This window comes from Macaca nemestrina, chromosome 3, assembly GCF_043159975.1.
Source record: "Macaca nemestrina isolate mMacNem1 chromosome 3, mMacNem.hap1, whole genome shotgun sequence".
Classification (NCBI taxonomy): Eukaryota; Metazoa; Chordata; class Mammalia; order Primates; family Cercopithecidae; genus Macaca; species Macaca nemestrina.
In genome coordinates this window covers 80,237,791-80,265,368 of record NC_092127.1, presented here as the reverse complement: position 1 = coordinate 80,265,368, position 27,578 = coordinate 80,237,791, and the positions used below count along the sequence as shown (strand labels likewise).

General features: G+C 37.3%; 1 protein-coding gene and 1 long non-coding RNA gene across 18 annotated transcripts in view; one reads left to right on the top strand and one right to left on the bottom strand.

Moving 5' to 3' along the window:
* Nucleotides 1-1,434, top strand: part of LOC105486271 (uncharacterized) — an 84,899-nt gene extending 83,465 nt beyond the window's left edge. Inside the window, exon 5 of the long non-coding RNA XR_011621110.1 lies at nt 1,210-1,434. This is a non-coding gene — a long non-coding RNA (uncharacterized lncRNA). The remainder of the gene's footprint in view (nt 1-1,209) is intronic.
* LOC105486272 (collagen type XXV alpha 1 chain) overlaps nt 1-27,578 on the bottom strand; it is a 507,117-nt gene that overhangs the window by 38,566 nt on the left and 440,973 nt on the right. For 13 of the 17 annotated variants that reach the window (XM_011749078.2, XM_071093205.1, XM_071093207.1 and 10 more), the window contains 8 exons: nt 21,859-21,921; nt 16,210-16,278; nt 15,411-15,455; nt 13,830-13,874; nt 12,544-12,621; nt 5,502-5,525; nt 4,835-4,879; nt 1,353-1,397 (listed from right to left, as the gene is read on the bottom strand). In XM_011749078.2, the coding sequence (XP_011747380.2) occupies nt 1,353-1,397; nt 4,835-4,879; nt 5,502-5,525; nt 12,544-12,621; nt 13,830-13,874; nt 15,411-15,455; nt 16,210-16,278; nt 21,859-21,921 (414 nt within the window). The remainder of the gene's footprint in view (nt 1-1,352; nt 1,398-4,834; nt 4,880-5,501; nt 5,526-12,543; nt 12,622-13,829; nt 13,875-15,410; nt 15,456-16,209; nt 16,279-21,858; nt 21,922-27,578) is intronic. The other 4 variants (XM_011749079.2, XM_071093211.1, XM_071093204.1 and 1 more) reach the window with 3 other exon arrangements.

Genomic DNA, 27,578 nt, shown 5'->3' with positions numbered 1-27,578 from the left:
TTTAATAGTACCTAGTTCAGAATTACCCACTGGGTGAGTAGATGCCTGAATGAATAGATGGATCTTACTGATTAAAAACACCTGGATTATTTTTAGGGATCTACTAACAGAGAGCAGCCAGACGGCAACTTAGTGACAGAAGAAGACCTTGCAAAGCCTATAGAAAAAAAAAAAAAGCCAGCTGCTATATCTGTAGGAGTCACATTGTATATCATTATGCATGTCAAATTAATTACTTATAATGACCAATGGTCAGAGAAGTAACATAGACAGACTTTAAAATTCTAAGTGATCTATGATATAGCACATCATCTAAGGTATCTATGTTTTTTTTTTTATCACATGTTCACTTAATATGGCATTATTATTGTTTCAACATATAACTCTGATATTAAAAATAACATCTCCTAAACCTAATTTTCCTATCTAATACTTTCTTCTAAGGAGTACATGTTCACTAGCTGTATTAAGAATCCTTTTGATTTCTTATGATTTTCCTGATTTTAGCCATTTCTCGGGTAAATAATGGAAACTAAGAAAACACTAAAGATCTTGAAATGAACCCTTTTGATTCCATTCCAAATTCTGAATACTGTCCATGTTCTCCAGCTCAGATTCTTTTAGGGCAGGGGTCGCCAAACCATGGCTCACAGGCCAAATCCATCCCAGGGATTGTTTTTGTACAGAGTGAATTAAAAAAAAAATGTTGAGGTGTTAACCAAAAATAAATAAATAAAAAGGAAAGTTCAGCACAGAGTGTATGTGGCCTGTAAAGCCTAAAGCATTTACTATCTGGACTTTTATTAACCAAGCTTGCCGACTTCTGTTTTAGGGGGAACCCTCAGAGATATACTACCATACTCTGCCAAGCTACAACTTCCCGGCCTGTTTCTGTATTTTCTAAGGATCTAGGGATTAGGTGTCATCTTTATTTGGGAAAGGAAAACATTGTCTAAATAAGGCATATAGGCAAGATTTAGTTTTGTGGAAGCTATCGTCACTGATTTGAATCTTGACATATTTGTATTAACTGACAAAAATTAGGCTGGTTTTACTAACTTGGTAATGATTTTACAAGTCTACTAAAAATTTGCAGGGGAGTCACTGGTAGGTTGATATAAGGTATTAAGAACCAGACTAAAGTATCATATGGCTTAGATATTTCTGCAAAGAAAACTAAGGTCTAATTTCAAACTAATTGCTTTTTAGAGTCAATGAAGTCTCTAGAACAAAGGGTTAAAAGAAAGAAGGTATCAAATATCAATGCTCATGACATTTTGGCTTCAAACCTACAATAAAAGTAGTAATCAAGAATGATGCTTTGAATAATAGTATATATCCATGAAAATTACCTGCTCTCCATCCATTCCTGGGATTCCTGGAGATCCTTGCTCTCCCTGTTAAGGTAAAAATAGATGACTTGCTTCCATTCTCATTGTTAACATACTGCACTACATAAAAAAACAATGCTAGTTGGTTAACAGTACAATTTGACTTTCAGCAAATGCATCATAACCCGAGAATATTCTGTTATAGCACATATCTAAACTAAGGGAAGTAATAATCTTTCTTCAAGATTATGTATAGTATTTATATGTAGCTAAGATCCAATGCTTTTAGTGTTTTTATTTTTTCTCCATGTGAGATGCAGGTTAAAACAGAGTGGTCAAAGAAAACTGATAGACATAATTTGATAGCTGACCATATCCTATAACAACAACCTATCTGCCTCAGTTAGTTAACTTTTTTCTTCATACAACCTCTGTATGATTTCTCTTACTTTCCAATTTCAGTAAAAAGGAAAACATAACAGTTAACCTAAAAAAATAAAATGCAAAGCCTCATGAATTTGCAACAATATTTTAATTGGCACAGTTCAAACAGTTAGTTACAAATTCATGATTGTGAGTGTGCAATTTCCAGAAAAGCCTCACTGAAGGATATCATAAATCAGATATCTTAATCTACATAAAATTACTTTTGAATCAATTCAATTTCTTTCACTGTGCCATGAATGAACTAATATTTACTATTCATGTTATGATTTATAAAGATTTTTGACAAACTCAAAATATAGAGATTTTTGTTTGCCTTTTCAAACTGAAGATGTTCCATTAAAAGCAAATTTATACAATATGCCAGAAAGTTAATCGAACAGTGAATGTTTAGTCACCTTTCAGTTTTGAAAAGTGACTAAATAAATTCCTTGAAAAGTAAGCATTATTTTGTATCAATGAGTCATTTATGTGGATCCCATTACAAATATCCCTGAATCCCACACTGTGGAAACTTTGTAAAAACAGCTCTTCTGAGTGTGAGAGGCCTGCCTCACAGACAGATTTCCAACAGAGCTGACCGGAGCCTATATTTTCTAGAAAGGCCTGTTTGGTGATACTATAAACGACAATATTGAAATGGCTAGAGCTCCTTTCCCTGGTAAAAACTTTAAGAGCTATGAGGTACAGCATGAAATTTGAGCTTTCCAGTGTTTAAGGAAGGTATGATCTTGTGGTTATAAACAAATGAAGCAAGAACAGCAGTGGGGGAAGGGCCTTTTCTTATTTCAGATTTCCTGCTCTTTGTGGTAGCAGCAAAGTTTATTTTGCCACAAACAAGTCTGCTGAGGTTGGATGCACCTGGCTAAGCCCTAGTTTCATTCAGAGTCTGAATACTTGTCAGCACTGTGGGTCCAATAATGATGGCTTTGCTAGGCTTTTCCCTTTAAAATATGACTCACAAGTGTTTAAAAGGAGAACATAATTCATGAGTTATTCATTTATCCTTCACCTCTCAAATGGGGTTTGTAAGAGTTATTTGATGTGTAGGGAATCAAACAATTCTTGTGTGATAAATGAAGGAGAAATGCTAATTGAGTAAGTTCCCATTCAGTCTGAGTTCCAAGATTAGAAGCGGTTCTATACTTGACTCAAGCTACATTTTGCTGTCGCTTGGTCATAGCTACATTCCACCCCAATTATCCCAACCTTCTCAAGGACAGATCATGAAACACATACAGGACTATATCAGCTAACACAAGATCTCAATTATAAGACCATTGTGGGGTGGGTGGGGGAGGGATGATAGCATACTGGGAAGGATGGCAAGGGTAGGAGGTAAGCGAGAATGACTCAACCCTCCTTCATATTGCTTGTCTAGATATTCATCTGGGCAACTTCTTCCTGTCTTTCAGTTTCAACTCAAAGCCGCTCTTGGCTCTTAAGACTTAGAGGGACCTTCTATGCACTCACTCTATTAACAATTGTACCTTTACTTGCCTATCTCCCTCCCTAGGCCATAAGCCCTTTATTGGAATTTCTTTCTAGTATCCTTACTAGATATTAGTCCTTACCATAGAGTGGAGGCTCAAAAATTACTTACTGAATAACTGAATTAAGACATGAATAGCAACTGGATTGTAAAAACCAGGGGAATACAGGTTTTAGTGATACAGCTTTTTTTTTTTTTTAATCTAGGAGGTCCTTTTTGCCTCTTTGGGTCAAAGAATGTGTGCCTTTGGGGCTTCTCTAGGCCTTTGGACTGTTGAGAAAAGTCCTAGAAAGTTTTGAGGTTTGTGGGAAATAAGATACGTATTTAGCTTTGGGGACAATTTTGGTTCTGGAGTCTTAGTCAAGTGAGGAGGTGAAATAATGAACTTAGACCCTTGGTTGGTTCTACACAAAGGAAAAAAGAAATTGCAGATTTCCTTCTAGGATATCTAGTCCAGTTCACCAAGATATTACTGAATGGGGGTCCAGGCAGTGTTGCTCACCAAGAATAAAGATTATGTATAATTTTTTGTGTTATGTCTCTTAGGGACAAGAATGTGCTGGAGAAATAGAAAGTTAAAAATCCCACACCTTATATTAATGTTACACATGAAATCTATTTGAAATTAGGATCTATGTTCTAAATATATAGGCAAGGAGCTCAGTAATATTGTAATTTATATTCCTTTATATAATAGAAAAATAAATTTTCTATATACTAGATTTCTGTTTGTAAGTATCTTGAGAGAGTATGAAAGCTGATATGTGTGCGTGTGTGTTATGATAGACTTAGCAAATAAACTGCCCTAAGAAGCGTAAACAAAAGATGAATTTTGAAATAACTTGAATCTCCTACAAGAATCCAATGACGAAAGTCATATTTCAACACATGTAGCTCAGTTCTGAAAAGCCAGAATCACTCGCCATGTGTTAATTGATCAAACATGGTTGAATGACTAAGCTTCAGTTTGGAGGGATACAGCCATCAACAAAGTTTAGATATAAGCAAGCAATTCTAGCCTTCTACTATTTTTAGTTGGTATGTTTCATTAGATAAGATTTAAATGGCAAAATGTCTGAAAGTAAATAATAAAGACTGCATTATGAAAAATGATCCCTAAAGTTTTGATTTGTGAATGCACCATACTAAAACTTCCCTTACTCTTTTTATTAGAAAAGCATTAGAAGCAAGGATCTTTCTTGGTGTCAAATTAAATTTTCTCCAACCCTCCTTTAATTAAATATTTTCTTTTTTTCATACACCACATTTAGTGTTTCTTACATTTATAATTTCTGTGGAACTGTTTTCCCTTGTTTAATATTCTTTTTCTCAATGTCTTCCCCTAAATTAAATTTCTCTCTCTTCTTTTCCTATTTTCCCTAATTCTTTTCTAATTTCTATCTTCCTTTAGTCCAGACCTCAATTTCCTTTCTTCACTCTCTAAAACAATATTGCCGATCTCAGTTTCTTCAGCATTTTGCAAGACTGATTTTCAAAGATGCATATACTTAATGTGGGATTGTCTGCACTGTATGTGATAAATGGAAACAAGTAAATAAAGAATAACCTTTGGCCCTTGTAGTCCTTGAGGTCCAGGAGGCCCAGGAGGACCCTAAATCAAGAAAAAGCACAGTTTTTAAAAGTAGTAATTATATGTATCAAAATTCATGCCTTAAATAGGCACACTATACACTTCCCTTATTTCTATCGTAATCAGATATCCCCAAATATAAATTTGCAATGAGGAAAAATTTTTACTAGTTACATAATTAGAAAAACCCACCTATTTATATACTAACATATGAACACATTTGAGGTAAAGATAAGATGGAAGGTCTTTTGGGTAGATTCGGTAAGGCAATGTAAAATTGCTGCCATGCTCCACACTTATCCTATTGGGATGAATTAGCCTATGAATATTAGCTTTGTTTCTACATACGCTCCTTGCCCCTCCACCCCAAAGACTTTGATTTCCCAGACCCTACAGAATAAAACTATATTGTTTAGATAAGGTCAGAGACTTTTAAGAAAATTAGCAATCACTTTTTTTCTTGACCTTTTCACTAAGCAGACAAAGTGATTCAACTGGAGCAAATGTAAAAGATTATTAATACAAGAAAACATAAAATTAAGTATCAGATAAAAACAATAGCTACATTAGTACCATTTTGACTGGCATGCATCAATACCAAATACAAAACCACAAACCACAGAAAGCATGCAATAGGAGTTACCGTGACAGTTAAGGTGGTAATCCTCTGTTGGGAAAATGTATTGACAAAGACAGAGTTATCTATTTTGTGTGCCAAAGTACAGTAATACATTTGTGAAATAATCAACTTTTTGAATATGTTTTGGCTACTGTGATCTTATAAGGAGTTGACAAGATACTGAGAACATATTTTCCTATCTTCAATACAGTATAGTTGTAGAGATTTTTTAAAAATTATTTTTAGAATCCTATTTTAAAAACCTATAGCTGAAGAAAAAGAATGTCAAAATTTTAATTCACCTGATTGAAAAAATTATGCAGTAAAGTTGTATATGCTAGAGGCTTGTCAGTATAATTGTGAACTGAGAAATTTTGCTATTGATAAAAGCTCTATTCTAGAGAGTACTTCATTATGAAAAACAGAAATACCCAACTGTATATTTTTCTCTTTTAGTCTGCAGCCCATTTGTTGCATTAAAACTGTGTGTGTGTATGTGTGTGTGTGTGTGTGTGTGTGTGTGTGTGTGTTCCATGACTAAAGATAATAGTCGACATGGAATTAATCTAATTTCTTTTTTTTTTGGCATTCCATTTTTTTGTGAACTTAATCAGAAAAACAAATGAGTTTTTAAAATTGATTGCTTGATTTATTATACTTAAGTTCTGGGATACATGTGCAGAACATGCACATTTGTTACATAGGTATACATGCGTCATCGTGGTTTGCTGCACCCATCAACTCATCATCTACATTAGGTATTTCTCCTAATGCTATCCCTCCCCTTGCCCCCCATTCCCTGACATGCCCCAGTATGTGATGTTCCCCTCCCTGTGCTCATATGTTCTCATTGTTCAGCTCCCACTTATGAGTAAGAACATGCGGTGTTTGGTTTTCTGTTCCTGGGTTAGTTTGCTGAGAATGATGGTTTCCAGGTTCATCCACATTCCTGCAAAGGACATGAACTCATTCTTTTTTATGGCTGCATAGTATTCCATGGTGTATATGTGCCACTTTTTCTTTATCCAGTCTATCATTGATGGGTATTTGGGTTGGTTCCAAGTCTTTGCTATTGTGAATAGTGCTGCAATAAACATACGTGTGCTGGTACCAAAACATAAGTAGACTGGTACCAAAACAGATATCTAGACCAGTGGAACAGAACAGAGGCCTCAGAAATATCACCACACATCTACAGCCATCTGATCTTTGACAAACCTGACAAAACAAGCAATGGGGAAAGGATTCCCTATTTAATAAATGGTGTTGGGAAAACTGGCTAGCCATATGCAGAAAACTGAAACTGGACCCCTTCCTTACACCTTATACAAAAATTAACTCAAGATGGATTAAAGATTTAAATGTAAGACCTAAAACTGTACAAACCCTAGAAGAAAACCTAGGCAATACTATTCAGGACATAGGCAAGGGCAAAGACTTCATGACTAAAACACCAAAAGCAATGGCAACAAGAGCCAAAATGGATAAATGGGATCTAATTAAACTAAAGAGCTTCTGCACAGCAAAAGACACTATCATCAGAATGAACAGGAAACCTACAGAATGGGAGAAAGTTTTTGCAATCTATTCATCTGACAAAGGGCTAATACCCAGAATCTACAAAGAACTTAAATTTACAAGAAAAAAAACAACCCCATCAAAAGGTGGGCAAAGGATATGAACAGACATTTTTCAAAAGAAGACATTTATGTGGCCAACAAACATATGAAAAAAAGCTCATCATCACTGGTCATTAGAGAAATGAAAATCAAAACCACAATGAGATACCATCTCATGCCAGTTAGAATTGCAATCATTAAAAAGTCAGGAAACAACAGATGCTGAAAAGGATGTGGAGAAATAGGAACACTTTTACACTGTTGGTGGGACTGTAATTTAGTTCAACCATTGTGGAAGACAGTGTGGCAATTCCTCAAGGATCTAGAACTAGAAATACCGTTTCACCCAGAAATCCCATTACTGGGGTATATACCGAAAGAATTAATCTAACTTCTTAAAGTGCTACAGAACTGTAACAAAATATACTGTCTCAAAAGTCTTAATCTCTAAAACATAATTCCTGATCCATGAATCATATTTTTGAATTAACATTTTCTGGTCTAAGTTCTGTGCTGCGAGTTCTATGGGGTTGATAACCACTTTATGAACTCACAGAGGGGAGAACATTTCCTTTACGGAATCTGGTCATAGAGAAACATTATTCAATTACATTTAAACTTGTAGATATCCGTTGAACGCCATCCTTGTGTTTTCCACTATTCCACTCCAATTTCTGATTTGAGCTGTTGTTACTGTTTTTTTTTTTTTTAATTGTTGTAAAAGGTAAAATGTCCACAAACTGGGGGCAAGGTTATAAGGAAAAAGTAAGGTCCCAGAATTTTCCATCACATCCGTGTAACATAATTCCATTCAGTTTATTCTTCAGGGATTCACCTAGAACAAGAACTGGATTTGTAGTTATGAGAAAGCTACTTTTTTGTTGGTGTTGTTCCTACAGTGCAGATAAGTCATTAAACAAGGCTATTAGAAAATTAAGGAGTAGAAATAATTTCTTTATCATTGCCTTCCAATGACATGTTACTTTTTTTTTTTTTTTTTTTTTTTTTGACACGGAGTCTCGCTCTGTCACCTAGGCTGGAGTGCAGTGGCACGATCTCGGCTCACTGCAAGCTCCACCTCCCAGGTTCACGCCATTCTCCTGCCTCGGACACCCGAGTAGCTGGGACTACAGGCACCCGCTACCACGCCTGACTAATTTTTTGTATTTTTAGTAGAGACGGGGTTTCACCGTATTAGCCAGGATGGTCTCCATCTCCTGCCCTCGTAATCGGCCCGCCTCAGCCTCCCAAAGTGCTGGGATTATAGGCGTGAGCCACCGCTCCCTCCCTACATGTTACTTTTTAACTAGAAAACAGGATCATAAAGCCCTAAAAAGGAAAGGGAGCTTCAAATTTGAGCTCTCTGAGGTTTTCCAACATGTGCCATATATTAATTCATTTTTTACCTGAACATAATGGTAGTTTGTATTTTTTATATTTAAGGAACAACATGTTTAATAATGAGCTGCAGAATAAAAGATTATTATTAATGGTAACTGACCTAACAGATGGAGTTTAAATGATTTTGTTAAACAACTATGTTTGTGAAACTTTAAAATTGTATAGTGTTCCATCCAGCTAATAGAAAAACAAATGACAATAAGCTGAGCTAACTTCACAAATACATAGTCTTGACCACCATCTGGAAGCACCAGTATGCAGACACACAGAGAAGTCCTAACGATGTGGCTCACTGTGCATTTCTGATATGTGGCAAATTTAAGTTAAAGCTATATAAACTCAGCAGGATTCTGTCCTGAACTCAAATAATGAATTGAAAACCAGAATTTTTGGTGGTAATGGAGAAAGACATGCCATTCGCTAGTGAGACACGATGTGAGATGGGAGGCATGAACTACAGACACTGCAAATTGGGTAAAGCCCAGCAGCCTGCTTTGTGATTTATTCCCTGAAATGTTTATCTGAATCTCTTTAGAATTAAAGGTTATTTTCTTTCATTTCTCATAATGGTGAAAGCTTAAACTCGCCCATGATTCATACTAGAGAACAGGTTTGGTTTAGATGGCAATGAGAATTTTTTTAAAGAGTCAGTTAGGAAACAGGTTTTACTGCTAATTTGTGGAAATTTAACCACCTTAAATAAAAATAAATAGCTTATGGCAATGTTTATGTAAATCACAATCTTCAATAGAGGCAACAGTCAAATTTTATATTTCTAATATGGTATGATTATAACTGTAATATACTTCTACTTATCTGATTATCCTAGAGTATTTGTAGCAGATTGCTTTAAAAGGGGTAATAATGACATACCTGCAAAAGTGTAAATATCCATCACTAGTTAGAGAATTAGAAGAATAAATGTCTACTATCTCTTCTCAATCTAATGTATTAATTTTATGAGGGACTCAATTCACTAGAGCACTATGTTAGGAAAACCAATAGTTTTGATGTGAAAAGATAACTATAAGCAAGGCAAATAGTTGCCTAACAACCAACCCCATAAGAAGAATAAGCCTTTAAGTTGAGACATAAGCATGAACTAGTGAGGGATATTGATTGTTTTGTAGTCATATAGAATTAAAGATGAGAAAAAGAAACAGAGGTATCTTTTCATATCGAGATATAGGTGTCACATTTTTAAAAAAGTACAATGCTTTTAGGCATATCAGTAGAAAGTGCTCAGAAGCTCTGAGAAATCACCCTAAGAATAGTATTAGGTTTTGTGGACTTACAGAAAAACATTTATTCCAATAACATCCTCATTTTGCAGATAAGATCAATGAAGTATAGATACATTAAGCAATTTCCCCTAAATGACTGAGCTAATAGAGGGGAGATCAAAATAGAGATTTCCATTTTAGACTAAGGATAGCTTGCCTCATGCCAGGCCCAGTTCATGCAAAGAATGCTTTGAGAACTTGATCACAGTGTTGCAGAAAAATGCCCAATTATATTGGAGCAGTTCTTGGAGGATAAAAAAGTAGATACCCCTTAAAGGTGGTAGCAAGAATTATGGGGCCATTGGAAGTAGTTCAAGGGCAATTTACAACATTGCTAATAAGCTAAGTTTTTAAAAAGTCCCTATATTTTATAAGAACTTTGAAAACACAGTAGGCACACCAAAACTTTGTGTTCTCTGTCTCCCTTTCTTTCCTTAAATAGTTATCAACTTGTGGGGAAAAGGGAACAATTTAGAAAACTAGTTCTAGAACTTGACAGTAGCCCAGAGGCCACTGATTACGTTGAATCCAGTTACACAGAGGAACACTAATTCAAGCTCTTGACTAAAGATACTGTCCAAGCAACACTTCTCCAAGCAGTAAACATGCTTCTCTTTGTATTTTACCAGAAGAAAAAGAATGAAAAGGCCAAAAAATAGGCTGAGCTGAAGATAGATTAAAAAAAAAAAAGACTTAGTACTCTACTAGTTAAAAATGATAGTTGTAGCAAAGAACCTATTAGAGGTACAGATCTGTCATAATTAGATTGTGTTAGTAAAATCATAAAGATGGAAAAATCAAACAGGTACAAAGTGGCAGAGAAATATTTAAAACAACTAATTTGGCTTACAAGCAAAGAAATGGCTTGTACATGAGTTAAGTATACTTATTCAACCAATAACCGTTTATTTAATATTTACATATCTAGACAATATAAGCATAAAATGTTTTTCTATCACTAAGCTTACAATCTCATAAGAGGTAAGACTAAAATCAACTATGGAGTTTGATTTTCAATGGTAAACCACCAGAACCCCACTACTAATGTTTTAAAGGATTAAGAGGAAGAACTCATTTGAGTGGCAGCAGTGGATTGATGTGTAGAATTTATATGGGAAAGAAAGGAAAGAAGAGTGGGATGAACACAGGCAAAAAGGGGGAGATTTGTATGGATATGATAAAAATGATTATTCCAGGGGAGACTTGCTGTGGAGAAATGAAAAGTTCTCCACAGGAAGGGCATGACTATAGAGGCTTAAGATGGAGAAGCTTTGGCTTGATAGAGTAGGCAGAAGGGGGTCATTAGGTTTCTGAGCAAATTAGAAGCATCAAAGCCATGATCGTTTATAAAAATTAATCTTGGAGTGATACACAAGATGAATTAGAAGGACAAGGAGGTACTAGGGAAAGAGTCATTGGTCAGGGAGTTGTTGCTGTATTAGGCATGAAGTAAACAGGATGTGGACTCAGTTGGGAATGGAAAGAACAGGCAATCTCAAGAGATACTTTGAAAAAGGGAATAGAAGCCCCTTGGTGAGATAGAATAAGTAAAGGACTAAGAATAGTTTAAAAATTGCTCTAAACTTTCTATTCCCCCAAAATCCAGATTCACGGTATCACTAACAGAAACCGGTTACTTAAAAAAGGGACTCATTAGGTAGGTGGGAAAGGTAACCAGTATAATTGTGTGTATTGGTGGAAGTTGATAAAGCATTCATACATCCATAATGAAAATATTCTTGGACAGCTGGGAGCATATACAGATTATATCTGGAGATGAAAGAATTGAGAGCCATAATGTGGAAGAACACAGAGGGAGTGGCTGTACCAAGAAAAGATCAGAGATTTGAGGATACTAGGGAATAGACAGAGAAATTAGAAACACCAAAATACAGGTGATACGCCAGAGAAGAAAAATGGAAAAAATGAAATGAAAGTGGAAGGTCAGAGAGACACAAAAAAAGTTTCAAAAGGAAGGTGGTTTGATATCAATATCACAAAAAGGTCAGGGGTGATGAGTCCAGTGGACTTGACGTAAAGGTTATCGTTGACCTTTGTAAGAGAAGCGGCAACAGAATGATGATAAAGGCTAGAATGCAGGAGTCTAAACATGAAAAGAATGAATAGGAAGCAAAGGTGATAGAGACAAGCCACATAGTCGATTGCTTACTTAATGAGATGAAAAGAATTATATGGTAGCAATAATAAGAAATACTTATAGAGCGCTTACTATGTGCTTACTCCTATACTAACAGTATAATATATATTGTGCCATTTGGTCTTCTCAATAACGCTATGAGGCAGATACTGCTACCATCCTCATTCTGTAGACAGGGAAACTGAGGCACAGAGAAGTGAAATAACTTACCCTAGGTCACACATTTAGTAAGCAAGAGAGCTGAGATTTGAATGCAAGCAGCTCCAGCCCCAGAGGCACAGAGCTCTTGATTGCCTTGCCACGCTCCCTCTGCAAGCAAGGAGGCAAAACTTGGCCAAACTAACACAAGGTTTATCCCTCATAAGGCTTAACTATATCTGAAGGTGGAAGAGAAAGGAAAGAAAGGATGGAAAAATGCTACAAAATAAAGAAGATAAACTGGGGCAGAGAGAAGGGGATGGGTTCTTGAGAACAGGGAGAAGGGGTGCCTTGAGCAGTGGAGTCCTCTGAGGATAGAGGGTGTGGAAGCTCATATTTGCACACATTACATGGGTGCTCCTCAGCATCCTTCTCAGTGTATGTCAGGGCAGGGAACAGTCACTTGCCTGTAAGGCTTCGTGGAGGTTGCCATTGTAGTCTATGATCTCAGTGGCTCCTTGATCCCCTTTTTGACCAGGTGGACCCTATGACAAAACCAATCAAGGGAAAATCATGGGTATTAGCTTAGCATGTAGGGTGGACTATGGCAGAAACAGAAACACAATTCACAGGTCTCTCTGACCATCATTTCCCTACTAAGGCCCAACTGTACTTTAGAATATATAAATAATTATGTTCAAAATGTATCCTTATTTCAAAGGAGGAAAACCACTTCTTATATCCTGTTTTTGGTAGGTCCAAGATATGAAATCTGATTTAAAAACAATTTAATTTTTGAAACTATTTTCTGAAAATTACAATATAGGCTACCCTGATGTGACCTGTACAATTTTATTTGCTTTATTCACATTTATTAAAGCATTCTCTAACCTTTTGTTCCTCATCCATACTTCATATATTGCTTCCTCATTCTTTTTTTGAGATGGAGTCTCGCTCTGTTGCCCAGGCTGGAATGCAGTAGCGTGATCTCGGCTCACTGCAACCTCTGCCTCCTGGGTTCAAGCAATTCTCCTGCCTCAGCCTCCCATGTAGCTGGGATTACAGGCACGCACCACCATGCCCAGCTAATTTTTCTATTTTTAGTAGAGACGGGGTTTCACCATGTTGGGCAGGCTGGCCTTGAACTCCTGACCTCAGGTGATCCACCAGCGTTGGTATCCCAAAGTGCTAGGATTACAGGTGTGAGCCACTGCACCTGGCCCTCATTCTTTAAAAAGATAGAACATTGTTCTGTAGAAAAATGTTGGCTTTCCCATCAGGAATGAATGCCACATTAAACCAAATAGGGAACAAACAATAGAATACATGTATATTTTTAAGACTTCTACCCTACTTACTAGATCTGCTACTTAACTTCCATTAGTCATGTCATAATTCCCTGACGTTTTTTAAAAAGGACACTGAACATATGGGTTATTGCTTTCTTTATAATTGAGTTAATTGAAAAGTGGAAAATTCTATTAGCTGGATGGAAACAGACGGAAAGTAGACAGGGGGAGTTCTTTAGACCTTCTCAAAGAAACTTAGTTTATGTGTTGGAATCCCTACAATCACTGCTTCTGGTGAGGAAAATAAAGGAGGTAGGGGCGTTTCAGGAATAATTACAGTAGTCTACCTCCAATACTGTTATGAGTATTATTAATACAGATGTCATATGAATAGCCATGCAGACATGAATTCAAATCTGGGATTGTAGGAAGCAAAAGTTTAGATGGATGAGAGGAACACTCACCCTTGGTCCCTGAGCTCCAGAGTCCCCTTTGTCTCCACGATCCCCCTTTTCCCATTGGAAAGAGAAAAAACTTAATTAGAAGTGGGAGAGTCTAGAAATCTCTCATCTAAGAATGTATTTATACCATACAGAAGCACCTTTAATATGAACCTCTGAAGTGAAAAATAACAGCAACCACCACCAAAATGCAAATGCTTTTTTTAAGATACAGCTTGAAAAGAACTAAAATTTCTTTTTTAAAAAAACTCCCTTTTCAGGTAATAGAGTATCTTGAAACAACAATATATATGGTAACTGTCTCACTAGGTAGGATCTGCAAAGGCAAAGCAAGTGGTTTCTATGGCACCCAAAACAAGCTTTTACCTTGCAGATTGAGCCATGTTCTTCCTTTTTATGAAGAGATTTGGGGCAAAGGGAAAAAGAGCCAACAATTGTGTTGTTTTTCCTCTGAGAAGAAAAGTATAGATAATTGGGACAGGAAAGGAGTAGAGAGCTCATTCTAGGGAGAATTAGGAAAGGAAGGTCACAGGCTAGGCCTCCCTCGGATGATGGGAATCTAAGGAAAAGTTCATCTGTAGGTATAGGCATTTTAACACTCAGACAGTGCTGAAGTGGACAGCAGCCAGCTGGAACAGGTTGGCAGGGCTGAAGGTCAGAGGCAGGGCAAACCCAACGCTCTTTTTTCAGTGCAATATGAAATTTATCTGAAGTTTCATTGATGGTGGCATTACCTCAATTGTAGAGCAGGAGGAATAGTCTAAGCCCTCAAAATTCTTAGAAATGTAAACTGAAACTTTGGAGAAGAGATTTGAACCTATGTAGATTTAAAGGTTCTTTAAAACAGCCTTAAATTGATAGGGTTCTTTTTCTGTATAGACTTCAAAGCATTTTTATACGTCTTTCTACAGATTCCCATAAACTGGGTAAGGATGAATAAAGATAAGCAGGAAAAAGGATTATAATTCTTCCCATCCACAGTATGCTAATAACACTGATCATAATAAATTTGCTATGAATGAAGCATTAATAATCTTTGCTCTCTATTTTCTTCATCTTGCACACATTTTTTTCCATGTTAGTAGCTAACAGCATTTTAAATAACATGATTCTGCTGACACTATATATGTTATTGCAGATAGTATAAAGAGTATGATATAGAGGAGAATTTCAATTGGCAGTAAAATTTTAATGCAATGAAGGCAGTCAATTAAAAAACAGAGTATAATTTGAGCATTTATCACAAAGATAGCCAGGAAATGAAAAATTAGATTATACAACACATAATTTAAGGAAAGTTCTTAATTTTTTTCAAAGAAGCTATTCCTATGAAATAGGAAATACAACTTTTCTTAAGGAATTTTCTGAAGCACAAGACTATGCAAAAACAAGCAAGATGAAATAAATGTATTGTTTTGAGATATCATCATAGAGCTACTGCAATCCATTTTGCAGTAAATATTGCAATTCCACTGTGTGAAAGAGTTTAATCTAAAACATGAAAAACATGCCTCTGTGGCAAAGGTAAAAAGCACAGATCTTGAAGGCCTCATGTTATATTTAAATGGTTATCTGGTTACTGACCTTTGACCCCTTTGGGCCTCTACTTCCTGATTCACCTTGTTTCCCCTATTACAGGAGAATAAGAGTATGAAAAAGATAAAATTATAGAGGAGATAAGAACAGAAGAAAAGAAATTAGCAGTCACTCAGAATAACGAAGAAAAATGGAAACACTTTATTTTAACTGCCTCAATATATGGCTCTACAGAATGTTGGTTATTATAATACTAAACATAATTATCATCACTATATCATCAGTTCATTCCATTATTCTGAAGGCTGCCCTCCCATCAGTGGATGAGAAGAGTTCTGTGAACAATTCTCATTAGTCTCAACAGTGTTGGCCTGCATCAATTTCCTTTTCATCAAAGAGTAAATCGTTTCCTGTGTCTCCAGGATGGGCTATTAAAATAAAGTGTGACCATACTAGTTTGTAGAAAGTTTAAATGAATAAGGTTAAACAGTCAAATAAGTCCTTAGCTCTAATATTTTCAAGGTGTTACGCTTCATTAAGTTACCATAGAAACTAACACAGCACTTATCAACAGGGATTTTTTTCTCAGTAAGTTTTAATATACATTGAGTGATAATGTGTTAATATGACAGCACTTCTTTTACATTTGGATATGCTATCAGTTTGCTCACTGAACAGAGTAAACAGGGTGAGATGAATTGTAAAATCTCTTTTGAAAAGAACCAGTTGGTGCGCATTTCAACAAACTATTTGTGATTTGGGTTGTTTTAATACCTGTTAAGAATGTTTTAGTTTTTTGTCAAATCAAGCCAGAGAATGGTTATTTTCCAATGTAAGAATAACTGACCTTTGGTCCAGGGGCTCCGGGTTCCCCTCGCTCACCTCTTCCAGGAGGTCCTGCTTCCCCCCGTTCACCCTGTCACAAATTGCAAAACAGGTAAGTGGCCATTCCCCTAACCCAGGCTGGTCCCTGTAGATTAATAAATGAGTTGAATGAAACCAAATAAAGCAGAGAGTTTTCACTGATTTACCCAGTACCCAGCATTTTATTAATCTCTTTACATGAATTATCTCATTTTATAATCAAAACAATTTGTGATGGTTAATTTTAGGTGTCAACTTGACTGGATTAAGGGACACATAGCAAGATAATAAAGCATTGCTTCTGGGTGTGTCTGTGAAGGTGTTAATGGAGGAGACTGGTGGGTGAGTCTATTGACTGAGTGAGGAAGATCTACTTTTGATGTGAGGCAGCACCATTAAATCTGCTGGGGGCCCGGATAGAAGAGGAAAGGCAAACTCTCTCTTCCGGAGCTGAGAGCTCTTCCTCTCAGTCCTGGGACATCAGAACTCCAGGTTCTTGTCTCTGGATTTTGGGACTTGCACCAGTGCCCCTCAGGCTCTCATGCCTTCAGCCTCAGACTGAAAGTTACACCATCTGCCTCCCTGGACCTGAGGCTTTCCAACTTGGACTGAGCCATGCTACTGTCAACCCAGGGTCTCCTCCAGCCTGCAGATAGCCTGTTCTGGGACTCAGCCTCCACAATTGCATGAGCCAATTACCCTAATAAATCCCCACTCATCTATCTATCTCCCTGGATATATCCTATTGGTTCTGTCTCTCTGGAGAACCTTGACTAATATGCAATTATCCAATGTTTGTATTATCATCCCCATTTTATGGATAAGGAAATGGTTTGGTAAATGCCTGTCAAATAGCTATGTTGATAAATAGAAAGACCTTTAAATGGAATTGATAAAGACCATCATTATACCTCAAAATAGGAATGAATATCCATTTTCATTCTGTAGTCACTTTTTAAGCACTGCTGGCAAGAAGCATGGCAAAGTGGTTAAGTTCCTGGCTCTGTAATCCAGCATCTTAGGTTTTACTCCTGGCTCTGCTATTTATCAATTCTGCGTTCTAGGGTAAGTTAGTTAGGTTCTGTATACCTCAGTTTCCTCTGTAAAATGGATAAAGTTAATAGTACTCATCTCATAGTTTATGAATGTAAAAGTGTTCAGAATGATGCTAGCCACACTGGTTTTACAGTTTTTTAAATATATTCATATCTCTGTGAAGTATAAATATGGCTACTGTCCTCAAGGACCTAGTGATGTAGTTAGGCAGACAAGAGCCGCAAAAAACCAAAATAGTTCAGGATTAAGGAGTAATATAAGGCCATATATGACAGAAGGGGAATCCCCATTGATTTCTGTTATTGTGGATTGGATCCCTGGAGGTGAGACTTGAATTGTGTCCTGAAGTATGAGTAGGGTTTATTTCATAATTGTTGCTGTTGATGACTGTAGCATGGATGAGTGCAGGAACCGCACAAAACACTTTACATGCATTATCCTATTTAATCCTCAGGATAGATGAGAAAAGTTTTATCATCCATATTCTACAGATGAGGAAGCCAAAGTTTGGAGAGGTTAAGTAACTTGTTCGAAGTCACAGAGCTTTTAAAGTGGGTAAAACTGATTGTACTCAAACTTCAATTTTTGCATAAATGTTTTAAATGTACATCTTTGCACATCTTTGATCATTTTCTCAGGATAAATTCCTAGTTGGAAAATTGCTAGGTCAAAAAGTATGAGTATTTTTTAAAACTTGCTAAATTGCCCTCCAGGAAGATGGTACCTTTTAATACTCCCTAAACACAAAGTAAAGAGTGTCTGGCTTCTTGCATAAGGGGCAGAATTTCAATCATCAAACATTTAGAATTCAGACTGTTGATGACACATTTATGGATGAAAGAGGTGCTCTCCTCACTGAAGGAAATACTTCATCTTGGAAAAGATAAGAAAATAGAATTAGATCTGTGGTGGGTCATGTAGGGCTTTAAATTCCAAGATCCTTATCTGTATCATGCCCACTTTGGGAAGCTTTTGTGGTTTTGTAGGGGAGGCGGGATAGGTTAGTCAAGGGTTAAGAAAGACAGGAGGCAAGAGTTAAAGACTCAGTCGGCTTCTCAACAGCAACTGAAGAGGTTGTGAAAATGGAGAGGTTGAGAGAAAGATAAGGGACTTCTCTAGATACAGGAGATAGACACAATGGCCCAGAAACGAAAGGACTTTTTGCTTTTTGTCATCCCCCACCCCATTACCCTGTTGAGTGAGACTAAGGAGCTTCTATTGGTATATGAAAATTATTAAAAAACTGTAAAGTATTTGGTGTTTCTTTTAATATTTTACTTTAAGAATTACAGAAAAATTCTAAAACAGTCCACTATGAAAACCCCTTAAAAATCATTTATCTGTAGTTTGCCACAAGAATGAAGTCTATACATCTTTACTTTTTAACATTTATATATTTTTAGAGAGGGGATCTTGCTATGTTGCCTAGGCTGGAGTACAGTGGCTATTCACAGGCACTATCATAGCACACTACAGCCTCAAACTCCTGGCCTCAAGTAGTCCTCTGGCCTCAGCCTCCTGAGTAGGTAGGATGACAGGTGTGCACCACCACACCCACCTAGAATCACTTTTTGTTACATCCCTTATTAGTTCCCTATCACTCTCTGAAATCATATTATTTATTTGTTTACTTCTTTCCCTCCTTCCATCTGTTCCTCACCTACACTGCAATGTAAGCTTCAGGAGAATAGAAACTGTTGCTGTTGCATTTACTTCCCATGCTTAAATGTAGAAAAATATTTGGTAAAAACATTGGCAAATTAATGAATAAACGGTATTAGTAAAAGTATTCTAAAATATTCTGACTATAGCCCCATTTCTTTTCTTTTCTTTTTTTTTTTTTTTAGGCAGGGTCTCACTCTGTCACTCAGAATGGGGTGCAGTGGTGTGATCTTGGCTCACTGCAACCTCTGCCTCCTGGGCTCAGGTGATCCTTCCACCTCAGCCTCCTAAGTAGCTGGGACTACAGGCATGCGCCACCATGCCCAGATAATTTTTGTATTTTTAGTGGAGATGGGGTCTCGTCACATTGCCTAGGCTGGTCTCAAACTCCTGGACTCGAGCAATCTGCCTGCCTCAGCCTCCCAAAGTGCTGGGATTACAGGCGCAAGGCACCATTCCCAGGCTCCTCCCCCCATTTTCTTAGCCTGATCTAGGTCCCTCTCAGGTACTAATGTAGGTACAAAAGATGCAGCATTTTTTGATGCCATTACACATCTTCCTTGATTATAATCTCTCTTCACTGTGTTGGGAATAAGAAACATAGTCTTAGCTACTTTTTGAATCTGAATTTAGTGATACAAATCCAGATTGTCTACACAAGTAGAAGAGTGGTGTTCAGCTAAAAGAGATTTTTAAAATAATCATGACTTTCCCATTATCATACTGAACCAACCATAACATTTATACTTAGCATATGTGGATTCAACACGAATTAGATATTTAAATAATATTCATGTGTGTATACATGTGCACGTGCATGTTGCTGTTTTAATGGCTGATTTAAGGTAGGTAATTCAGCTGACAATTAACCTCAAAGTAATGTTAGTAAAATGAATTTCCTATCCATATCCCCTCAGAGGAAATACAAAATAGGTACAGTACATTCTTTACTTTTATTTGGGGTTCAGAGTAGTATCTGTTATATGAGTACCTGGTCTATAAAATCATGCTAGGTTCTTCATAACAGTAATTAATGTTGATTTTATGCCTCTATGTCTGGAACTTTTTCTGAAACTGCAGAATAGTTTAAAATCAGGTAACTAAAGAAAAGATATTTAGGAATGAACTCCACTCTCTACTGCTTGTGTTTTTTCTATTTTCCCTTGTACAGCACACAAAATGCCACACACGCTTTTAGATCCAGTTCACGCCTGGCTTTCTCCTTCATTGACCAGGCCTCCCTTTCTTTGTGTATCACGCCCATCTGCGAGGCTGCCTTCTTTCCTCCCCTGGCTCTGAGGCTGCAAGCCTGAATAAATACAACAGTTCTTGTATTAACAGGGAACGCTCATTATTTTCTTGCTCTCACTCTCTCTTTTTATTCCAGAAAGACATTTCTTGTGTGAATCTGCTCAGGCTAAAACAGGCATTCCTCATATTTTGTTAATAAGCCTGACAGCTCATTATGTGAAGAAATTTCTTAAGAAAACAATTTTGCATAATCCGATGGAGTTTCAGTCCCCCCTAGGACACACATAGTTTCCATTTACTAGGTTTAGAGTTATTTTCACTTGACCAGAAGAAATGAGGACCCTTCTGTCAGAACAGACCATGAACATATTTCTGCAACTCTTGGAAATCATCCCTGGCTTATTTCTGTTGAATGCAATACACATTGAGGCAAAGACTGCTGTGGTTTAAAAATAAAAGAATGTAGTTTGATGTAATTTTGCCCCTTCTTTGATTCATGAGTCTGTCATGAGTAAAGTTCCATCATCAGAGCTATACTTTTTATGTCTTTCAGGGTAGATTAAAAGAGAACTCTGGGTCTGACTGTATTCATAGCAGCATTTTTTTTTTTACATGGCAGCACACAGATTTTGCTTTTAGAGCCCTCTCTAGGGTTGCCAAGCAGAAGATCATGAGATGGTTTTCATTATAGAATATTTTTGCAGACATTATTCAGAGTAGATCCTTTTGGGATGAGGCACTTAGGAATCTATATGACATCAGTACTTGCCTTTGAAATCTGGGGAGTAATGGGAATTGTAATAACCTTTGATTTACAAGTATACCCTGAAAATGGTGATGAGGAGCAGCAGTTAATGAGTTCTATCTCTCCTCCTCAGAATTCCTCTACTTTTCCATATGGCCAGGAGGCTAATAGCATCCTATCAGTTTAGGAGCAATTTGGGGGACAAGTGGAACAATTAAAATATTCCACCATCCTGTTGTCTTGCCTAAGGCTTTCTAGAATTAACTTTCCACTACTCAATATTAAACACAGTGGTCCCATTTAGAAGTGTTAGTAATAGGTAGGTTAAGCTGCTTTCATTCTCTATTAGGCAAAAATATCTGGCAACCTAAATTATGAAGTTATCCCACATTTCTTTCAACATAGTAGACTAAAAATATATGATAAAAATTTCAGAAAGAAGAAATCAAGCAGGAAAGAAGGAGGGAGGGAGGAAGAAAAGAAAGAAAGAAAATAAAAGAAAGAAAAAGAAAGAAAGAAAATAAAGAGAGAAGGAAAGAGAGAGAAAGAAAGGAATAAAGAAAGAAGGAAGGAAGGAAGGAAAGAAAGAGAGAGAGAGGGAGGGCAGGAAGGAAGAAAGGAAGGTAAGAAGGAAGGAAGGAAGGAAAAGGGAAGGAAGGAAAGGGAAGGAAGGAAAGGAAGGGGAAGGGAAGGGAAGCGAAGAGAAGGAAGGAAGGAAGGGAGGAAGGAAAGGGAGAAAGGAAGGAAGGAAAGAAAGAAGAAAGGAAGGAAGATAGGAAGGAAAGAAGGAACGAAGGAAGACAGAGAGAAAGAAGAAAGAAGGAAAGAAGAAAGAAGAAAGAAAGAGAAAAAAAAGAAAGAAGGAAGGAAGGAAGGAAAGAAGGAAGGAAAGGAAGAAAAAGAAAGAGGCCCACTTACTTTTGTTCCTGGTAAACCTGGTAAGCCTGGTTCTCCTTGAGGACCAATGAAACCTGGTTCTCCCTTTAAAAACATGGGCATATGAGATCATTAACAATTTGACAATAAATAAATAAATAAACAAACAGCTAAACTCATTTTCTTCTACTGAGATTTTACTTCCTTGATTGTACACAGCTTTCTTGCCAAGATCCAGGTACTGACTATAAAATTAATCAAAACTGGTTTTAATCAGTGAAGACACTTTGAGCAAAACTTTGGAGAAGTTTTAGAAAGTAAAAGTGACTAAGTAATCAGATAAATGTCCTTATAATTTCCTTCCTCATCTGTTGTCCAGTGTTTCTTACCACTTACCAAAACAAGATGCATTATGTTTGGGTATATATGGTCGGTAGCCTCTAAAATGGGCCTCAATAATCTTACCTCCTGTTGTTCATCCCCTTGTGTAATCCTCTCCTCTTGAGTATAGACTGGATTTACTGACTCACATCTAATGAACAGAATATGGCAGAAGTGATGTGGTATCACTTCTGAACCTAAGTTGTGAAAAGTCTGTGGCTTCCATTTTGGGGGCCCTTTCTTGTTCTCTCTTAATTGGATCACATGTTGTGAGGACTGAGGACTGCCCAACCACCTGTGTGAACTTGGGAGCAAGTGCCTCACCCTTTTAGAGTCCTCAGATGAGACCACAGGCCTGGCTGCCAGCTACACAGCAATCTCATGGGAGACTGAGCCAGAAGCACCTAGTTATGCTGTGCTTGAATTCCTATCCCTCACAAACTATAAGACAGTTAATGTTTGTTGTTTTAAGCCACTAACATTTTAAGGGTATTATGGTAGGCAGCAATAGATAACTGATGCAATGAATGTTGTTAGGGAAGAGATTCAGGAGTGTTCAACATGAAAAGAAAACTCTCTCTCCTTGCCATACCTCCAAAACCTTGTCTCCACCACCTAGAAGAAACCCAGCAGTAAAACAAAAATATATTTCATCTTGGTCCGTGATTCCTGGCACTAACCTCCTAAAATTGAATTTTCTGAGCGATAGGATAGAGAAGGAGCATCTTTTGTTATTCAAACCAGTTCCTTTCAACCATCCCTGAGTCTATGTCACTGAGGTGACTCTCATCGACACCCTAGACAGCTTCAGGATAGGAACTGGTTGCCAGAGGGACCAACGGTATAAGAGTGTGGGAACTTTCTGCCCTACCTCCCAGCCTCTGGGGAGGGGACAGGGTCTGGAGATGAGTCCAACCACCAATGGCCAATGATTTAATCAATTAGGCCTACGTAATGGAACTTCCATAAAAGGCCCTAAACAACAGGGACTAGAGAACTTCCAAGTCAGTGAGCGCATCCATGCACTGGGAGGGTAGAATATATCAACTCCATGGAGACAGAAGCTCTTGTACTCTGGCCTCTTTTGGACCTCGCCGTATGTACTTCTTCATTTGGCTGTTCATTTTTATTAACTATAATAGTATATAGCACCTTCCTGATTTCTGTGAGTTGCCATAGCAAATATCAATCCTGAGTCGGGGGGTTGGGGGCGGGATGTGCAAACCCCTGAATTTATAGTACAGGTAACCTGGGGGCTCAATACCTGTGCCTGGTGACCAAAATGAGGTCACTCTTATAAGACTCAGCCCTTAAATCTGTTTGATACCAACCTGGGGAGTTAGTGCCAGAACAGGATCGAATTGTAGGACACCCAGTTGGTGTCAGAGAATCAGAGAGGTAGAGAACTGGTGTTGGAAAATACACTATATATTTCGTGTTGGAAAATACTTGAGATAAGTGTTCACATTATCTTGACTATCCGTAAAGTTTTATTTTCTTTTTTAACTATTTGAGGTCAAATATAAGAGTTTACCCAAAATCTATAAGAAAATTTTAAAGCAAAAGCCATAATGGCTTTGTTCTCAGTTCCTGTTTGTTCACCCTCTTGGATGATTTCTGGAGTAGTTGTTAATATTTTAAAATATATTTGATTTCTTTATAAGGCAGAAGTATTTCAACCTTTGTTTCATGATACATGGAACTGAGCAGGAATGTATAGATAAAATGTTTTATAAGACATGATAAAATGTCAGGCTGGGTGCAGTGGCTCACACCTGTAATCCCAGTACTTTGGGAGGCTGAGGTGGGTGGATCACTTGAGTCCAGGAGTTCGAGACCAGCCTGGGCAACATAGGGAGACCCCCATCTCTACAAAAAATATGAAAAATTAGCCGGGTGGGATTGTGCGAGCCTGTAGTCTCAGCTACTTAGAAGACTGAGGCGGGAGGATCGTTTGAGCCAGGGAGGTGGAGGCTGCAGTGAGACGTGATGGTGCCACTGCACTCCAACATGGTTGACAGAGAAGACCCTGTCTCAAAGAAACAAAACAAAAAGACAGGCTAGAATGTCATCAAATATTTTCCACACAAGTCAATTTTTAAAATATGCTATAAAAAACCTTGGGTATACCCAAGGATACCACCACCACCAGACATATATTGATACATAACTCATATATATTTATCTCTAGCCCTGGTGCTCATGAGACTGATCTAAGAAAAAAAAAGGCAGGAGTGGGGAACTAATGCTTTAGGTTTATTGTTTGCACATTTTCCGTAACTCTCTAGTCTACCTGTCCCATACCTTACACCTATTAGAAAGAAGAATCTGAAAATATAATTTTGGGTAGATCTCTTAATGGTCTAAAATGAAAATCTGAACTATATTCAGAGAAATCAGTGGCGATTATTCTACTTCTAGTGAAAGAGTTTAACTAAAGTCAAACAAAAACATTCCAAGGAATACATTTGTTTACATGTAAAATATTTCCCCTAACAAAATGATATATACAAATAAATATGTCCTCTCCCTTCCCAAGATAAATGCTGTGTTAAAGTCAACGTGTATCATTGGTAACAACTTACTGTCGGGGGAATGTAATGCAAGTTAATATGTTGAAAGTTTATAGGAAGACAGGAATTCTTGTATACATTCAAGTGAAAATAAAATGATTTCACTCTTTAGCAAAACAAATAGATGCACCATTAAAGCATACAAATAAAAGAGAAGCAAAAAGAGTAAATGTTGCAAAAACATATTTCTTATACAGGTTAGTGTTTAGTTTATAAACAGATGAAGCATGCAGGTGCATAGTTCACAAACAAAAAATAAGGCTTTGCGATCTCAGCTGCCAGGTAAAAGTGTTTTTTTCTTCCTTTTTTAAAAAATAGAAGATATGTTGTTTCCTTTAGTAAGTGTATAGAAAGTTCTTTTTTTTTAATGTGCTAGCTAAAAGCATTGATAGTTCTTTTAAACAAAAAATTCAGGGGAAAATTTATTTCTAGATACAAAATTAGCACTGCATTTGACAATCTCAATGATTTTAGCACAATTAATATTGACTGGCTAATTTTAAAGGCTTTGAGTATGATACGTTATACCTGATCATGCCACTTTAAGAAAGCATCTACCGTATCTGTACATTCTGACACACTTCTTATTTCAATTTATTCAAGGAGAAAACCACATACTTAATTTTAGGATCACAGTTTTCATCTATTTACTTCCAGAGGTCTGCATCCCTTTAGAAACATTATCTCCATTTTCTCTATATCTTGGCTGGATGGGCAGGAGTTAATTATTGGTCTCTTTTTTCTCTCTTAGACTTCAAAAACAGTTGTTGCAGTAAATAAGGCATGGATATGTTGACTCATGGTCTTCAGCTAGTTGGGCTATTTGTTACTTCCCTAAGCTTGTACCAGAGGTTCTCAAAGTGTGCTCTGGGGACCTCTGGAGATTTCTGGACCTTTTCAGAAAGTCTTTAAGGTCAAACTATTTTTACAATAACACAAAGACATTATTTGCCTTTTTACTTTCATTCCTTCATGAGTGCACGGAGTATGAAAAGTTCAATAGGCCAGACGTGGTGGCTCATGTTTGTAATCCCAGCACTTTGGGAGGCTGAGGCGGGTGGATCACTTGAGGTCAGGAGATTGAGACTAGCCTGGCCAATATGGTGAAACCCTGTCTCTACTAAAAATACAAAAACTAGCCGGGCACGGTGGCCTGCACCTGTAATTCCAGCTACTTGGGAAGCTGAGGCAGGAGAACCACTTGAACCCGGGAGGCAGAGGCTACAGTGAGCTGAGATTGCGCCACTGCACTCCAGTTCAGGCAACAGAAGGAGACTCTATCTCAAACAAACAAAAAAGAAAGGTTTATTATATGGTTCCAGATTCCACATTGCACCTAACCTTTAAGAAACTACTTGTGGGGTTTAGGATAGTAGCAAAGAAAAATACCAACAATTATTTGAATAGGCTAACCTTCCCCTGTCCAATTACGTATCTGCATGAGGCCAGTTTTTCTTCATATACTTCAATCAAAACAACAAATTGAATGCATAAGCAGATATGAGAATCCAGTTGCCTTCTATTAAGTCAGGCATCAGATTTGCTATATATAAATATACACACACATACACACACACATATACATATATACACACACATACACATATATACACACATGCATGTATCTCTCAAAATGTCATTCTTCTTGCTCTTTTTAAAAATCTTGTCTTAAAAACCAGTTATATTTCATAAAACATGCTATTTGATTAACATGTAATGGATTTTTAGAACTTTTTCAGTTTTAACTTCTTTTTTTTCTTTTGTTTTCATTTTTGAGACAGGGTCTCACTCTGTGCCCAGTCTGAAGTTCAGTGGTATGATCATGGCTCACTGCAGGCTTATCCCCTGGGCTCAAAGGATCCTCCCACCTCAGCCTCCTGAGTAGCTTGGACTATAGCTGTGCACCACCACGCCTGGCTAATTTTTAAATTTTTTTGTAGAGACTAGGTCTCGCTATGTTGCCCAGGCTGATCTCGAACTCCTGGCCTCAAGCAATCCTCCTGCCTTTGCCTCCCAAAGCACTGGGATTACAGGTGTGAGCCACTGCCCCCAGGCAGCTTTAATTTCTAATGCAGAAATAACACTATACATATACTACACAAACAAAAGCTCTTTCAATTCTAATTTTTAAGAATGTAAAGGGATTCTGAGACCAAAAAGTTCAAGAACTGCTAGAACAAAAATGCAGAATTTTATTAAAGACTGACTTTTCAAGCTGGAGTCTTAATAGAGGATTCTGGCTTTGTTAAGGTATGGCTTAGTTAAGACTTACCATGCAAAACTGCAAGCAAAGCACTTAGCCTCTCCCTAGAATGAAGTCAGCGTGCAATAAATGCTTGTTATTATTGTTTCCCTTATCTTACAGGCTTACAAACGTTAGCTGTCTAGTAGTAGTAGTAGTAGTAGTAGTAGTAGTAGTAGTAGTAGCAGCAGCAGCAGCAGCAGCAGCAGCGGCGGCAGCAGCAGGGGCAGTAGCAGCAGCAGCAGCAGCAGTAGTAGTAGTGTTACAACATCTCTGCAACCTAATTGGTAATATACAAGGTGCCTTCTTGTCACCTTTTAACCTGCCTAGGGTTATACTCAATAGTACTTCAACTTCTTTCAAGAAGAAACCCTAACTTTTCTCAGTTGAATATGTCATTAGTTTATGAGACAATATCCATCTGCCAGAGCAGTTGAGATTGCAAAACCAAAAGATGTTTAAAACACATCAGAACTGTGTAAGATAGAGAAATGACAAGTTTACTAAGAATGAGTTTTCTTCCTTCAAAGAGGGACAGAAGAAAATGTTCCTACCTATCAATTTCC